Source organism: Mus caroli, chromosome 1, assembly GCF_900094665.2.
Source record: "Mus caroli chromosome 1, CAROLI_EIJ_v1.1, whole genome shotgun sequence".
In the NCBI taxonomy this organism is placed as follows: Eukaryota; Metazoa; Chordata; class Mammalia; order Rodentia; family Muridae; genus Mus; species Mus caroli.
This window is the reverse complement of record NC_034570.1, coordinates 82,465,358-82,481,860: the sequence shown is the minus strand read 5'-3', so window position 1 is coordinate 82,481,860 and position 16,503 is coordinate 82,465,358. Positions and strand designations below refer to the sequence as shown.

At 48.1% G+C, this 16,503-nt stretch overlaps 1 protein-coding gene across 2 annotated transcripts in view; it reads left to right on the top strand.

The window, feature by feature from the left end:
- Asb18 (ankyrin repeat and SOCS box containing 18) overlaps positions 1 to 16,503 on the top strand; it is a 63,488-nt gene that overhangs the window by 11,772 nt on the left and 35,213 nt on the right. The window contains exons 2-3 of one of the 2 annotated variants that reach the window (XM_021174906.2): positions 6,743 to 6,865; positions 9,873 to 10,140. In XM_021174906.2, coding sequence (XP_021030565.1) covers positions 6,743 to 6,865; positions 9,873 to 10,140 — 391 coding nt within the window. The remainder of the gene's footprint in view (positions 1 to 6,742; positions 6,866 to 9,872; positions 10,141 to 16,503) is intronic. The other variant, XM_021174914.1, reaches the window with a different exon arrangement.

The following is a 16,503-nucleotide window of genomic DNA, read 5'->3' as shown; positions in this document are numbered from 1 at the left end:
CAACTCACATTCAAGGGCACCTTTGCGTCCTGGGCACCAAACAAGCACTCCTGGGCTGTCGGTGAGCATGGTGCTTGACCTTTGGCTGTGTTCCCGTCCGTGACAGGGCTGGACCTTGTCACTTTACATTGTCTGTGTTGGGCTGTGTGGCACGTAGGGAAAGTAATGGGGACAATAAGTTACAGGGGTGGTTTGTTCCCTCCCCTGTATTGTGTTCCTCCGCACGGAGGAAATGAGATTTCTTAATAATGTGAGATTGGTACAGATAATTTAAGTCATTATTAATAGATACACTTGATCTGAGGAAGTAAATGTTTTAATGTTTTGTTAAATGAGGTGTGCCGTGTTCACATTGTCATGCAGAGGAGAGGTTAAGGCACTTTGACACTCTTCGTATTAATGTCTGTGTGACTAACTTGCCTTAGATGTGTCCCGGAAGTCTAAAATTGAGCTTTATGTACCTGCCAGACTTCCTATGTAAAACAATAATAATAAAAATAAGAGCAGAATGTGGAATGAAGGCAGGTGGCCTTCAGGAACTGCCAGCAAGAATATGATCAGAAAAGGATCGTGAACGAAGCCTGTGATCTGGCCTGCAGCTGAGACACCATCAGCCTAAGGTCCAGCAGAATCCAGAAGGTGTATTAGCTGCTTCTCTGCTGCTGTGATAAAATGCCATGACCAAAGCACTTTATTTTGGCTTTTGCTTCAGGGGGGTTGCAGGCCATCAGAATGGGGATAGCGTGGCAATGAGCAGCTAGAGCAGGAAGCTGTGAGATCACACAGGATGCTGAGAGAGCAAACTTGAAGAGGGGTAAGGGTATAAGCTCTCCAAACTCACTCCCAGTGACAAACTTCCCACAGTAGGGCTCCATGACCTGCAGGCTCCATAACCTCTCCAAAGGGCACCCCCAACTGGCAACCAACTGTTTAAATACCTGAGCCCAGGGGAGACATTCGTCATCCAAACCACCACAATGGCCATTTGTAAAAGGGGCACGCTGACTGGGCCAGCAATACAAATGAGCATGTTCAAACGAACAGGCAAAGACTCTGGTGTATCACACACTGACTTCTGGCCCCTTCTACCTGTCCCTTACTCAGACACTTGACCCCAGCAGGGAGCCAGGCACTTTCCAGTGGTCCGGGAAGGAAGCCAAGCCTTGGTTTTACTGAGAGCGTGGGGAAATGACAGGAGCCTCCTGCTGCTTCGGAAGCTCTTCCCGTGCCTGGGACACACAGAAAGTTGCTACTGAAGAGAGAGAGGCCAGCCATGTCACCAGTCCACCCAGCACTCAGCATTCAGACCTGGCTGGATTGTCCCACCAAGTCCCAAGAATGCAAATATTCACTTGCTCTTTGGGAAGGGAAAACATGATCCTGTGTCAGCTCGGATGCAGGAAACCAAGATCCTGGTACACCAAGGAGATAGGAATCACTGCTCAAACTCCATCATGTGTGCAACCCGGGGCCATCTGAATGTGGAGTCCACCGTCACTGGATCTAGAGGCAAAATAATAATAATCTCTCTCATTAGCTGTCTCCATGACAAGACGCAGTTAGAAAAGACTAATTTTTATCCCTTCTGTGGATAAAGCATCATACTTACTATTTAAATCTCAAGTATCTCTGCAATATGATATTCAGGTAGGGTGAAGAAATGGCTTCTCGCTCTGTCATTCAGACAGAAGCTGGGCATCCCTGCCTGCTTAGATTTTTCTCTTCCTCGACATCCATTCACTCGGCACTCTGCCTTTTCACTTGTATAGCACTCTGCCAGGGTTTACCGTACAAACAAGGTGGTACCCTTTGCTGGTTCGTCTGAAGAAATAAAATTACTAAATCTGCTGACTTGGGGCAAATGAAATTCATTACTAACCCTCTCTCCAGAAGAAAACAGCATTCAGGAGCATTTCTAGGTAGGACCAGCTCCCCGGGGCAGGTGGAGAGGGGGAACCTCACTTGCAAGAAAAGAGGGAAGATTTCATGGTGACACCAGAGACTCAGACAGGAAGAGGAACTGAAGAGAATGGTCTCCTAAGGCTGTGAGGTTTGAGCACCTCACTCCCATCCTCAGTGTAACTGCTAATGTGGATAAATGTTAAATTAGCAACCTAACTGGGAAACAAGATGCTAGCCAAGAAAAGTCAGACCAACTGTGGGCCAGTGTAGAGGCAGAACCGGATGTACGCAAGCTCATATCAGGGATCAAAGGGGACCATGGGCAGCAAAGCACTGTTGCTTGGGGACTCCAGGAAGGACTCGGGGTTCTGACAGCCAAAGTAAGTGAACTTGAGCTGACCCCTTGTTGACACAAGTCGGCTCTCTACAAACATGCTTTGATGGTTTAAAATAACTCCAGATAGCTTGCTGCATCTGTGTCGCCTAAATTTGGGCGCAAACATCAGTATGCCTTTGGCACCAATTACCTCTAAAATACCCAACGAGAAAGTGAAGCCTCTAGAGACATAAACAGGAGGACCCAGACGGTGAACAGCAGTCCAAGACCCCTGAGTCACAAGAAACAGGTCCTATATGCCTGGATTTTCCCCAACGGCTTGGATCACAGACTGAATCAGCCACCGCTCTGGCTGGCTTAGATCATTTGGAGCCCGATTGCTTCGTGCTCCCCGTTTCCCCTCCATATATTCACATGGATCACCTGAAGGCAGCATCTGCAGTGTCCCTAGCCAAGCATGGTCTCAACCTGGCTGCAGATAGGAATGCTCAGACAGTTCCTAGTGGTCCCGATGTTCAGGCTGCATGCAGCCCAACCCAGCCCAACAAGTCTTCAGGCTGGGGTCCTGCCATCCTGGCTTTTGTAGCTCCTCAGGTGATTCTATTCGATAACTAAACTATCAGGCACTGCTCTGAGGCCTCATGTGTGGTGCTTCTCCACCAGGAATCAGAGTTTCTTTTTAGAAGAACTGTAGTTTATCATCTTCTCTGAAGTTTTCAGAATACCACCCCTCTCAGGTTGAAGTGCACACACCCTTTACCTCACCCCCACTGCACAACAACAGTCAAATCCCAAGTCCTGCTCACCCAATGGGCTCCTACTGACCCCCAGACCTACAACTGACACCCGTGTTTTGAAACATCCCCAGACCGTCTTTTTTTCCTAATCCAGTGGAGGTTTTTGCAGGCCTGGTGTGATGTCTGCCAGTTTAAGAAATCTCAATTTGTTCTGTATTTAAAACAAAACCACAGTCTCTGGTCCTTCTGTTTTACTGTAGTCCATCAAGTTTTGATCAGATTTTCAGCAACTTATACACAAATTTACATTTAAAAGAAGTTGGCTTTCTGTGCGGACCAGACTTGGAAAAGAAGGCAAAGCCAGAGTGGAATCTTGGGGCTGTGCATTGGTTTTGACTAAGTTGAAAAGGATAAGGATGAGCAAGTGGGTCCACCTACCCAGACCAGGTGTGCAGGCCAGCTGTGCCGGCCAGCTGTGCAGGCCAGGTGTGCCAGCCAGGTGTGCAGGCCAGCTGTGCCGGCCAGGTGTGCAGGCCAGCTGTGCCGGCCAGGTGTGCAGGCCAGCTGTGCCAGCCAGGTGTGCAGGCCAGCTATGCAGGCCAGCTGTGCATAGGCAGGGTCATTTAGAGGTGGGGGGGGGGTGAAGAGCCTAATCCAGGGCACAGGGTCAGAAAGGAGTGTCACTCACACACCGGGGGACTGCTCACAGCTTTGGGGAGGAAGACTAAGCGGCTCCTGTTGGGGGTCTTCCAAACATGAATTTCTTGTCCTGTGTGATCCCCGCAGATGGGATTTTCATTTCTGAACCCCCAAAACCTTACGAGACACCCTAAAATGTAACCATGTTCGGTTAACAACTCAGGGGAAGAATGGGTTGCTTTCTAGGTTGGTTAATTTGTTTATTTAATGAAATGGTCAACAGTGCTTCTATATTTGTAATAATAATAATAGCTTGTTATTATCATTGTTGTCATCATTATCATTATTATTCAGCTCTGTGCCAGGTTTGTGAAGTCATCTTCATGTCCCACTTGCAAAGGTGCCCCCGTCTGCCAGGAGTTATTTTTAAAGCCCTACTCCCTAGCTCCTGAATTCCAGCTTAGACACTGAGGGAACTAAAACACATAGAGGCTAAATTTAGCCTAGAGCACAGCCCATTTTTATCCCGAGACTCACCTCTGACCCTCTTAAAAACATCCAATGACAGATCCCAACAGGTTGGAAAACACCCTCCAATGTAAAGTGAGGGGCAAGTTCAAGTTGCCTCATCTTGCAGCTGCACGAGAGCCTTCGAGAAGTGGATCTGATTACAGTCCGTTTGAAGATGAGATGGCGCTGTGCCTGCACTCAAAGAAAAGAAGAACCAGAAACACATATGTTGCTGCTGGACAGGAAGGACATGTGGGGCAGGGGGCTCGTGGCCAAGCCCCTTCTCCAGCTGCACCATCTCTAACCACTGAGCCCTCTGCCTCTCTGCATAGCCCGCATCCCTTATCTACCTGTATGAAGGCATCCGTGAAAGGGCAGCCAGCCAGCCATACCCCTCTGCATCTAGCGTATCCTGAGGCTCTCCTCTGTGGAGCAATTGTGAGTCCCAGCATCACAGACAGGCTCCAGGTCAACCTATGCATGCCCACCTGTGCCCATAACTAGGGTCTGTGACAAGAGTAAAGACAGGTAGGTCTAGTGTCTTTCTCATCAGGGTGACAAAGTATTCATGAAAAGCGACCTAGCAAAGGAAAAGTTTGTTTGGACTCCAAGTCTGAAGGCACAGTCTTCATGTCAGGGAAGGTCTGTCAATAAAGGTGACCCTATTGTGACTTCAGGGGTATGGGGCAGCTGCTCACATCTTTTCCCCACAACCAGGAGGCAGAGAGAGATGAACTCCGGTGCTCGGATCACCTTCCCCTTTTTACTCTCTCTGGGACTCTGGCCAATGGGATGGCACCACCCACACTAAGGGTGGCCTTCCCACCTCAGTTAAACTTTTCTGGGAAACGCCCTTGTAAACACACCTAGAAGTTTGTATCCATGCTGATTCTAAATCTAGTCAAGTTAACAGTGAATATTAACCATCACAGTTCCACCCCTGGTCAGCTCGACACCCAAATGTGTCATTTTGAATCATAATATTCCACCTCTGAGCCTAAAGCTTCATTTTTATCTCATGATGCAAAGTGCAATTAGTTCATTTCTGAAACTCTCCACAGTCTCTAATAGTCCCGATTCTGTTCAAAAGTGCAGGGCCGGGCAACTGGCTCAGTGGATAAAACATTTGCCACACAAGTGAGAGATCGTGAGTTCAGATCCCCAGCTGCCCACGGAAAAGCCAGTCAGGCATGAGGACTGCATGTAATCTCAGTACTGAAAAAACAGAGATGGGGGTGGGGGGGGGATAGCCTGAGCAAACTGGCTACCTACACAATTTAGTTGAGAGACACTGACTCAAGATAATAAAATGGAGAGCGATCATAAACATGTACATGTATGCACATACCTACATGCATGCATACACACCGCAGAAGAGAGTCCTACATGCATGCATACACACTGCAGAAGAGAGAGAGATCAATCCAAAGTTCAAATTCTCATCTGAGACACAGATTGTGTTTGTGTGTCAGGGAGTATGTGGGGGTGAGGGGGGTCAGAGGACAACTTTATGGAGTCACGTCTCTCTGTCTACCTTCCTACGGGTTTCAGGGATTGGGCTAGGCTGTCAGGTGTATCAAACTAGCATTCATCTGCTGGGCCAACTCACGTGCTCTCACGACAAGCTCGTAACTATGAGCCTCTGTAAAATATAAAGGCAAGTCTCATTCTTCCAATGTTCAATGGCACAAAGTAAACATTCCCAGTCCAAAAGAGAGGAAGGGAGGGAGGGAGGGAGGAGAAGGGAGGAAGGGGGAAGAGAGGAAGAGGAAGGAAGGGAGGGAGGGAGGAAAGGAGAGAGAGAGAGGGGGGAAGAGAGAGGGGAAGAGAGGAAGAGGAAGGGAGGGAGGGAGGGAGGGAGGGAGGGAGGGAGACATACAATAAGGACCAGGCCAAAGCAGGGCCAAACACCAAGTCCTGTAGCTCCGCATCTGCTGTCTGAGCTCCAGTCCCGCCCTCCAGCTCTGCTGCCTGCAGCACACATTGATTCTCCTGGGCCAGCTCTACCGTGTGTCTGAAATCCTCCTCCATGGGCATCCAATGGTCATGGCATGTCCAACTTCCTGAGCGCCCTGCATGACCTTGACTGCTTTCTAGACCTTGGCACCAGTCTCAGCGCCTTGGGTCTGGCTGGGGTCACCTGATCAAACAGTAAATAAGAAAACCGACCAGTCATCAGGCTGAATGCATGTGGCTGGTGTCTGCCTTTGACTCTGCATGTGCAGAGTAGCTCAGAGACAGGCAGAAGCAGGTTTTTTCCCCTTCGGGGTTATCATCCATACAATCACACGGGTGAGAGAACACAGTGATATCTCAGTGGTCACATGACCGTGGTCATATCAAGTAACCATTATCACATTAGAGCCCAGAGGAGTTATAAATACACTGTCATAGGGCTCCAAGTGGAGGACAATGGAGTAATGACAATAGAAATAGCCCACTCTCCACGAGGCCATCTTCCCCTGCTGAAGAAACCATTCTGAAATCTGTCGCTCTGCAATGGAGAGACGACCAGAGCCAGCTGAGAGAAAGCTGCAGATCTTGCAGAAGATGAGCCAAGAGCCACAGATCAGAGCTGGGACTCCCGAGCTTGCGTTCCACGCTGCACTGCTGGCAGGAGACCTGGACCACATCCGGCTCCTCATGGACCAGTGCTTCTGGGATGCCAACGCAGTGTTTGAGATCAATAACGGAGAGATGGAATGGCAGGTGACATCCCTGGCCACCTTTGGGCTCTCAGGTACCCTGGTTCCTCTAAAGCTCCATTGTGCCACTTTAAGCTTCTACTAACCCTCTGGAAACCTGTGCATACTTCCTGAAGGGAGGGTACACGGACCCTGCCTTTGGGGAGTATCAATAACCAAAGAAGGTCTGTGAACAAATTTGGTCTGGTGGGTGATTTGGTCCAAAGGGAAAATGATGGGTGAGAAGCAGCCAGCTAGTGGCATTGGACGCATCTCATACCTTGAAAGCAAAGCCTTGGTTTAGCTGTTGATCTTGGCAGCTGGGGAGCTAGAGATTAGAGGGACCTGTGACACGAAGCTCTGTGTGAGGTCGTTCTATGAATCGCTGAACACCACAGTACTTTGGCAGTGGGTATGGCATCCTACAGACCGTACAGTGTCAACAGAGGAAAGGACACTAGGCTTGCAGCAGACCCTCCTCTTGGAACCTAAAGAAGCCTAAAAACAAGGAAGAGGAAATAAATCCATAGATCCTTGTGTTGTGTGTGACAGGGGACACTCCTGACACTCAGATGTGGCTGCTATGTGCTGAGCCATCCAGATGTACCCAGGTTTTAGGGCTGGGAGCATGTGCTAGGCACCCACCTGCTGTATGCTCCTGTGTTTAAATCCACCATAGGAAATCTGCCAGACCATAGGAAATTGAGGATCTGTGGCCAGTGTCCCACATCCTAACCTGTGAGCTCTAGCAGGCTAAGAATATGGGAAGGTGGCTCTTTACTAACACATTTCTGTTTAAACCTCTCACAAGCAAAGAGAACCCAAAACACTGCCAAAGAACTGTCCTGTTTGTAACAAGATTGAAGCCTGCTGGCTGGAAGATGTCAGTCCTATGGATCTGGCTGTACCTAGTGAGACCTATCTGGGCATCTTGCCTTTGCCTGTCACAGACCAAGAATGACAGCTGCTTGAATGCTAAGCCATGTTTAGTTTTTAAATCACATGCTACCCAACCCTGGAGTCACATGTGCTCAAATGGCAAACCCCAGGATGTTAATTTAACCTATCTTTTTCACCTTGTCAAAATCTAGTTCCCTGCCACCCATAGTCTTTTGACCTTTATGCTCCACAACTTTTCCAGAACACATCTGCAGGTCAGGAAATTAGAATGTGCTAAGAGCCAACGATCAGGGAAATGGTGGCAGTCAAGTTAATACAGCCCGAGCTCCATGAGGACCAGGATGGCAGGGGCTCAGGGCTACCTGGATCCCCTGGTATTTTTTGCCCAGCCACCTGGCTCCCCCAGAACAGAAAATGGCCCCTGGGAACATTGACTCTTGAGACAGAGTCTCTCACAGGCCTGAGGCTTGTCAGCTAGACTAGGCTGGATAATCAGTGGACCCAAGGGTCTTCCTGCCTCCATCTCCTCAGCACTGGGCATTGTAAGCATGGACCACCATACCTGGATTTTGTATGTGGACTCTGGAGATCAAACCCAGGTCCTTATATTTTTATAGCAGATGCTTTACCAACTGAGTGATCTCCCCAACTCAGAAGTTACGTTTTCTTGTTGGCGTGAAGGACCCTCATCAGCCCAGAACTTAGGAAGTCTTAGCTGATCAGGCTGGTTATACAGAACTGGGGTTGGGAGGAGGCAGCAGAGTAGGCTGAGCACTCTGAAGATGGCACAAGTAAAAGCAGATTCTGTATCTTGGTAAATGCACCAGAGTAGGGGTCTGGTATGGTCCCTGAGGAAGCCAGAGGGCCACTCTCTTCAGAAAGACCCACCCCATCCCTGTAATCAGACCGTCTTCCCTGGGGAAAAACAAAAAGAGTCCAAACCCAAGTAGACACTGCCTTCCCTGCCCCACTCCCAATCCCTGAGCCTCTGAGTACTGTCCCTTTAACCAGTGGTGACAGTCACTCCCCCATTTTGCCCACCGAGCAAACAGCTAGCTCCAGGCTGGGCCTTTGGGACAAGCAGCAGGCTGGGATTCTTTGCCACACACAGGTAGGTAATTAATGAGTGTGGGCTTTCAAAACAGCCCAGCGTGGGTCCCAGGAAGGAGGCTGGCCTCAGAAAGGCTCTCCTGGGCAGCTCATTACAGCCACCTCATCGATCCTTCCATCATTACAGAAAGCCCTCTTGCCATGTGAGTACCTGTCCCTTGATGGTATTCACGGGACACACACACACACACACACACACACACACACACACACACACACACACACACACACAGGTGTTCCTGGCCACTAACAACCTTGTCCCTGCCTCATGAAAGCAGAGAAGTGTTCAGAGAAGTCACACACAGCATCTGTTCATTCATCCATCAAGAAAGAACAATGCTACACTCGCACAAACACACACACACATGCACGGACACACACGTACACGCACAGCAGAATTGTGCTGCCCATGGACAGCAGCATGAAAGCCACCTTCTGTAGCTGCCACTTCCAAGAACACTCAATTTCTTCCTTGTCTTTTTCTCCAGCAGGCCTCCTTGATGGGGTTTGTCTGTTTGCTTCTTTTTAATGATGAAGGGGTAGGTGACAAAGGTTAGATCCTGGAAAATTCCACAGCCCTCCTCTTAATCACCCCCAATCCCTTCTGTACTGGGATTACATACATACATACATACATACATACATACATACATACATACATACATCCTATCCTGTCCATTCTTCCTCCTGGCCTTTAACTCTAACTTACAAGATTTCCAGTCCCCCCCCCCCATCCACCCCATACCTACCCACTCCCCTCCGCCACAACTGAAAACTCCCTCCTATGTCACAGAAATGGGACCTATCTCTGGTGTAGCGCTCCCAGCCTCTTCCTCTTCTTTCTTCATGGATCCTGTCTTTTCTTCCGTGTGTCTTTCTGCTCTCTGTCTGGGGTTTACATCTCTAACTATACTTCCAAGTGACTCTCGTACCCATGCACCTGGTACTTAGCTCTAAGATAGGGTTTCACCCTCTCCAGCCTCAACAAACGGCTTACCCCACCGGTTCTTCCATTTGCCCCACTCACCTTATACCCTGTCCCCTTCCTCCCAGGTCTCTGGACCCTGGAGTACAAGCGGGAGCTCACCACACCACTGTGCATCGCTGCGGCCCATGGCTACGAGTCCTGCGTGCGACACCTGCTCAGTCGCAAAGCTGATCCCAATGCCAATCCCGGAGGTCGTGGTGCCCTACATGAGGCCTGTCTCGGGAGCCATACCGCCTGCGCCCGACTGCTGCTGCAGCACGGAGCAGATCCAGATCTGCTCAACTCCGAGGGCCTGGCACCCCTGCACCTATGCCGCACACCCGCCTCGCTTGGGTAAGACGCGCTCCTGCATCACCGACTGGTCCAGGGACCCCACATTGGAGGTCTTAGGCCTAGACTCAAGTCTGGCCCTTGACCACGTGTTCTCGGATCCCGGTCCATACTTACTCCTTTCCCAGACCATTGACTCAGGAAGGGCCCCTGACCCCACTTACCAGGCTGGGTACCTGTCTATCCCTAGCCCCCAAGCGGGAGATTTTCTAAATCTGGTCCCCAGGGCAGGATCTATGTGTATTCGTGCCCAATTCTGAGATTGTAACTTTAGTCCTCAAGCCAGACATCGCTCTGTCTCCAGGCCCAGGACCCTAAGTCTACTACTCCCCACAGCAGAGACCCTGCAGGATCCTGGTCCCCAGGGTTGGGATTCTGACCCTAATTCCCGGGCCAGTGATTCTGACCCACAGCTCCAGGCTGGGATCTTTTAGGCCCATGCTGGGATCAGTCTGAGGTCTGACCCTAATCCCCAGGCCATGAACCCCGCCCCACCGGCCACTGGACCCTCCCCAACCCCGCCCCGCCGGCCGGGCCCCGGGCGGGTTAATTAGCGCTTGATTGCGAGCGCGCGGGGCGCCACGCCGCGGTAATGAGCCTCTGATCACGGCCCGCAGACGCGGCGCTGAAGAATGCTAAAAGGCCACTGGCGGGGTTGGAGGCTGAAAAATTAGGGTTTTTAATGATAATTTTATGCAGAATAATTGTCACAGTGTGACATAAATGGTTAGCTTCTCGGGCGGGAGCTTCCGAGGCCCGCAAGGACCCCACCCGCCCGGGTCTCTCTGCCTGGTATGGAGAGGATCAAAGGGGCCCCTGCGACCTTGGTGCTTTCTGCCAGGGTTGTATCATCTCAACTTTTCTTTTCGAAGGTTCTAGCCCCCTAGTCTTGCTTTATAATTGCTTGGCTGCTTTCTACGTAGTAGTGTTAACATAAAATCACTACATCCCACTCTTGGATGTGACTGGGGTCCGCTGCTCCCCACCTGCCCAAAGTTACCAGGGTCTCCCGCCCCTTGGAAGAGCGCGCAGCAAGCAGACAGGGATGCTAGGTGCCAGGTCCAGAGTGGAATTGCCTGAGAGGCCCTTAGATTCCCAGCATCTTGCAAAGCCCCTGCAATATTTTCAAAGCAGAGGCCCCTCCCTGTGAAGGGCATTAGCCAGTCGCACGTGCTTCATAAGTCCAAAAAGTTCTAAAATCTCTTATTAAATAGAATGTACCATTGTCCAGGCAGTGATGGCTCACACCTTTAATCCCAACGAAAGACAGAGGCAGGAGGAACTCTTGAGTTGGAGGCTAGCCTGCTCTACAAAGTAAGTTCCAGCGCAGCCAGGACTCCCAAAGGAAACCCTGTCTCAAAAAAAACAAACCAACCAACAAACAAAACATCATCAACAAAAATGTGCTATTTACTTTCTTGTTCTCAACATAATTCTGGGATACATCCATGTCGTCGTGGGGATCCTGCAGTTCGTTCCCTTTTCACGCTAAGTAGTATTCCATGGCGTTGATACACAACAGTGTGTTTAATCCGTTCCTAACTGAAAGAAAGATGTTTGAACCCCTGAAGGGATGTAATTCAGGGTAGGGCACTTGGCTAGTATTTGTGAGGCTATGCGTTCAATCCTAGTTACTGCAATCAATGGATAGAAAGACAGACAGGCAGACAAATAAAATAATGAAAGACATTTGATTGTTTCCAGTTTGGGGTTGTTGCGAATCAAATATCCCTGAGTGTTGTGCCCTCTTTATAAACCTTTATTACTTTTGGATAAACCTATGGTCCCAATAACTAGCCAGTCTAAAGAGATTAAGAAGGTAACGTCTAAGTTACTACCACACTGGTTTCCAATGCATCCCCTTTAGCCACGTGGCATTTGAGTGGGGGACGTGTAGACAGTCACAGGGAAGCAGAACACTGTAGCTTCAGCTTGCATTTCCCCAACTATATCACTCTTTCCAAATTATTCTGAACTCGTCCACAGATATTTAATCCATATTCATCTGCCATCGTACATTCTCTCAGGTGAGCCATCGTTCAGATCCTGTGTTCAGATGTTAAACTCAGTTGTTTTCATATTCAAGCCTCAAGATCTTTTTATATATTGAAGGTACAAGGCCCTCATTATGCATGAGATTAACAACCACCATCTCCCAGCCTCCGTCTTCCATTTTCTTCTCTTAACAGTATCTATGAGGAATAGAAGTTTTTCCTTTGGATAAAGTTCAATTTGCCAAATTTACTCTTTTGGGGGTTTGTGTTGGGTTGTTTTATCTAGAATTTCTTTGCCTGACCCAAGTCCACAGTTTCCTGTTTCATCTACAGACTCAACTTTTACAGTCCTACATTAATTTTGCCCAGACTGCAACCACCTTGAGCTGTAACTTTGAGGCCAAGGCAACCCCAGACAATTACTTTGTCTGCCAGTTTCTCCAGAAACGGACTAGACAAAAGCCTGCTAATGGTGTGAGAGGCTGAGCATTCAGAGCCTGGCTGCAGGGTGTGCTGGCTGGGGATATTAGCCTAGGGTAAGTTAGATCCATGCAGTGAACTCACAATGGTCCTCTGTTTCTAAGCTAAATCCCAGGGAGCCAAACCCCTTTTGCTGCTTGTAGGGATGGCGCATGCCTTTAACACCAGCCCTCGGGAGGCAGAGGCAAATGGATCTCTGTGAGTTCCAGGACAGCCAGGACTACACAGAGAAACCCTGTCTAGGGGAAAAAAACAAAAAAAAAAACAAAAAAACAAAGAGATCACAGTTCACTTCCTAGCAACTTGCACTGTGTGCAGATAGGGAGCTGCCTCACGGCACTGTGACCTGCTGTCGTATGCCAGGACTGAGCTGATCCCACCCCCTAACTCCCCCCAAAAATCTAACTGGTGTGAGTTCTTTTCTTAATAGATTGTGAGGCATGATCGAAGTCATTAGTTTGTTTTGTGACTTTGCTTTTCCAACAGTTCCGGCAGGGGTTTCTCTGGCTTTTCCTCACACATTTACTCTGAAGCACAGCCATATTGCTGTGACCCGACCTTTCTCGTGCTGAGCGATAGGCTGCGGTGTGAAACACTGCTTCAGGAGAGGGTCATAGGCTGCGGTGTGAAACACTGCTTCAGGAGAGGGTCAAACCTGCCGCTGTCAAAGCCGCTTCCTTTCCCCACTCCCTTGCCTTTGCAAATTGCCCCCAAAGAAATCAATTAATCAAGACCGAGTAGATGGCTTTCATCATCAGTGCTCATATTTAAAAGCCAGGCATAATGGCATGCACTTATTTTCCTTAATTATTTCTTTTATTTTTTGAAATTATAATACAATTATATAATTTCTTTCCCTTTCTTCCCTCCAAATGTTCCAACATGCACTTACAATCCTGGTCCTGGGGAGGCAAAGGCATATGGTTCCCTAGTGCTCCCTGGCCAACCAGCCTCACTTATTCAGGGGCTCCTGGCCCACTAAGAACCCCTGTTCAAAAAAGGAGGTGGGGAAGCAGGCAATGGTGAAACACACCCTTAATCCCAGCACTCAGGAGGCAGAGGCAGGCGGAACTCTGAGTTCAAGCCAGTCTGTTTTACAGAGTAAGTTCCAGGACAGCCAGGACTACACAGAGAAACCCTGTCTCAAAAGCACACGCGTGCGCGTACGCGCACACACACACACACACACACAGGGACAGTTCCTAAAGAACACTGAAGGTTGACCTCTGACCTCTACAAACAATCACACACACACACACAGAGATATAAACCAAGTGGCCGTTCATATCTGGCGTCATTTCTATACTCACTCGCCAAGTACACCCAAGGTAAGACACAGTCTTGCTGGTTTCACTGGTCACAGCACAATGAGCCGATTTTGTTGCACAAACACTGAGAGGAAGAGCAGCCATGGACTCCATACAGTCCTTGTCTCACATCCCAGACCAAGAGGTGGATGACATCCATGTGAATGGAAGGATATCTCACTGCAAGCAACCACGTCCAAGCTTCCATCCTCGGAGCAGCTCTGATCTGAGGGAGTGAGGAAAGAAGCCTCCTCTGAACCCAGGAAGGGACAGGAACCAGCCCCATGGTTGCTACCAGGGAGGCAAGTGGCCGTGTGGTGAAAGGATTCAAGAAGAGAGCATTATGTTCTACTGAGACTCCATCTCAGCAGTCAGTCAAACAGATAATGTGGCCAGTATGGCCATACTCAAGATGGCCAGGGTGGAAGAGACATCCCCTCAAGGATCTATTCATCTATTTCCCCACCAATACACATTGATTGCCTTGACTGTTATAACTGCCTAGTAGAACTTAAGGTAAGAGTAAGCCCTCAGAGGGCTGGAGAGGCGGCTCAGTGGTGAAGAACACTGGCTGCTCTTCCAAAGGAGACAAGTTCAATTCCCAGCACCCATATGGCATTTCACAACTGTCTGTAATTCTAGTTCCAGAAGATCCGATGCCCTCACACACAGAGACATGGAGGTAGAACACCAATGCACGTAAAATTTCAACTTGAGAGAGAGAGAGAGAGAGAGAGAGAGAGAGCCTTCAAACATTACTTTCCAAGTTGTTTTGGCTATTGTAACTCATTTGCATGTCATTTGAGTTTTTTATTCAGTTGGTCAGCTTTTACATGATATCTGCTGGGTTCTGACTAGGGCTACCATGAACATATACATCAGTGTGGAAAGAGTAAACACCACAAACAAACCTTTAGGTTTAAGTTTCCAATGTATGGATACAATTCACCCTTCCGTTTATTTAACATTTCATAGTTTCAATGCCACTGTAGAAAGCATTTTCATTCAAATTTCTGATTTTATTTAGATTCTCTCTGTTTTCTCTCAACTGTGATTTCTAATTTTCTGTGCATGAGGTTTACAAATATTGTATAAGATTTATTCCTGATTCATATGTATGCATATACACACACACACATATGCACATGCACACATACACACACATTTGTTTGCTGATTGGTTTGAGAGGGTATTGCTGTATAGCTCAAGCTGGCTTCAAATTCATGATCTTCCTGCCTCAGCTATTTGAGAACTGATCACAAATGCCCCACATGTCCACTGCCCTTTAACTAACCTTGACATAGCCTATAGTCACCTGAGAAGGAACTCTCAGTTGAGGGATTGCACAAATGTTAGCAGGCATGTCTGTGAAGGATTGTCTTGACTGTTAATTGATGGGGGGGGGGGGGCTGAGTCCACTGTGGGCAGCATCATCCCTAAGCAAGTGGTCCTAGTCTGCATAAGAAAGCCAGCCAAGGGCTGGAGAGATGGCTCAGCCATTAAAGGCTAGGCTCACAACCAAAAATATAAGAAAGCCAGCCAACCGTGACCCTGTGAGTAAGGCAGCAAACAGTATCCCTTCATAGTTTCTGCTTCAAGGGTTTTCTTGAGTTCCCCCCCTGTCTTCCCTCCATGGAGGACTGTGACTGGAAGTATAAGACAAATTAACCCTTTCCTGCCCTTCCTTGCTTTAGTTAGAGTGTTTGGTCTCAGCGGTAGAAAGGAAACTAGAACACAGCCGTGACCAGATATTAACATTTCATAGTTTCAATGCCACTGTAGAAAGCATTTTTATTCAAATTTCTGATTTTGTGTAGCTGCCATATGAATTTTTATTTTATTTTATTCTCGGTAGAGAAAGCAAGCTTGCAGCCTTCTGCCTCAATGGACTCACTGGCTTCTCTAAAGGTTCTTTATAGATTCCCCGGGATTCCTATGCAGATATCTATAAACAAATTCACTTTTGCTTCCTTCACAATTTGAATGTTCATTCTCATGCTTGTCTCATTGACTGGATCCTCCAGCGTAATTCTGAAGAAACGAGCTCAAGAGTCCATTTCCTTGTTCCTTGTCTTAGAGCTCAGCATTCAGTGCCTTTCAGCATTATGAAGTTCTTGTAGGTCACCTTTGTCAGAGATGGAGCACTCCTTCTTAGGTCATTGAGAGTTTGTATTATATGTGGATATATCCTGTATATGAACGTTGTGTTTTATTTAAAAAAAAAAAAAACTTTCTTTGTTTGTTTGAGACAGGGTTTCTCTGAATAGCCTTGTCCATCCTGGAATTTGCTCTGTATAGCAGATTGGTCTCGAACTCAGAGATCCACCTGCCTCTGCCTCTTGAGTGCTGGGATTAAAGGTGTGCACCATCACCATCTGACCCTAAATTTTTTATATGTGTGGAAATAATCATATGACCCTTGCTTTGTCTTTTAACACAGAGAGACTGAATAACCAACCTTGCATTCCCAAGATTAACTTACTCATGAATTATTATAATCATATAGGTGGATGGATGGATGGATGGATGGATGGATGGATACTTGGTTTTCATTTGCTATATTTTTAAAAAGCTACACTTATTTT